Source organism: Otolemur garnettii, unplaced genomic scaffold (genome assembly GCF_000181295.1).
Source record: "Otolemur garnettii isolate 467f Iridium unplaced genomic scaffold, OtoGar3 scaffold00014, whole genome shotgun sequence".
In the NCBI taxonomy this organism is placed as follows: Eukaryota; Metazoa; Chordata; class Mammalia; order Primates; family Galagidae; genus Otolemur; species Otolemur garnettii.
Genome location: NW_003852409.1, coordinates 14302325 through 14303233, shown reverse-complemented (window position 1 = coordinate 14303233; position 909 = coordinate 14302325). Strand labels below are relative to the sequence as shown.

The window sequence follows — 909 nt, the reverse complement described above, 5'->3', positions numbered from 1 at the left end:
GAGCAATGGGACGGAGAGGAGAGACAGGAGCAGTAATAACCATTTCCTTCCAAATTATTGTTTAGATTCTATCTATTGTGAAAGATCAACCTCAAGACTTGTAATCCTATGCAAATCCTCACTGGCACTTTTAAAGATCATAGTGGGGAGGGTGCTTAATTTTTAAGTAGCACTATGGATTCATTAGGGACCGGCAGGGTTACGCACATTCCTTTTCCAATATGAAATATGTAGGTTTTAGAATATTGCTACATGTGATTGGCTTAAACTAGATCTCACCTTTTCTTATTTTTCCACTGTTTTCTTCTTCGGCAGCAATAAAGTGTAGTTATGGTAAGAAGCACAAATATTGCAAAGCTGGACATGATGGAGATTATTACAGTCATGGAGTACGTAGGTGAGACAGAGAAGGAAGATGAGGAGGAGGAAGGCAAATTTGGAATGTCCACACTCGGCTTCGAGGACGTCATTGGTGGGAATGCTGTAAGTAAAATAATAATTCTTTTCTTTCACTTTCCAACTTTTAAGAAGCAGTTTTTGTATTTAAACACTCAGTAACCTAAATTTAACATTAAGGATATATATGGATCCAGTTTTCTCTGGTTATATATTTATGAAGTCCAAGTTATAAGAATTCATTAAAATTTCATCAGAAGTAAATTTAGCTTCTAGAATCATAGAATTATACAGATGAGACTCAGAAAGAGGAAATAGTTTTTTCCTAAGATAAATGCAGATCCTGGGCTAGTGCACTTTATATTGTATAATTTTGCTTATGATCTGACAATAATCATGAAAGTTATTAAATCAAAAATTTTCATGTAGTTATATTTTCCAAAGCTGAGTTTTTATGTACATTTACTGTCAGTTTACAAACAGAATAGAAATAATGGAAGATAAATAATGAAA

At 33.6% G+C, this 909-nt stretch overlaps 1 protein-coding gene across 1 annotated transcript in view; it reads right to left on the bottom strand.

Annotated features, from left to right (window-relative positions):
- The window catches only part of MUSK (muscle associated receptor tyrosine kinase), a 111475-nt gene that overhangs the window by 6297 nt on the left and 104269 nt on the right, over positions 1-909 (bottom strand). The window contains exon 14 of the mRNA XM_023510558.1: positions 280-481. Coding sequence (XP_023366326.1) covers positions 280-481 — 202 coding nt within the window. The remainder of the gene's footprint in view (positions 1-279; positions 482-909) is intronic.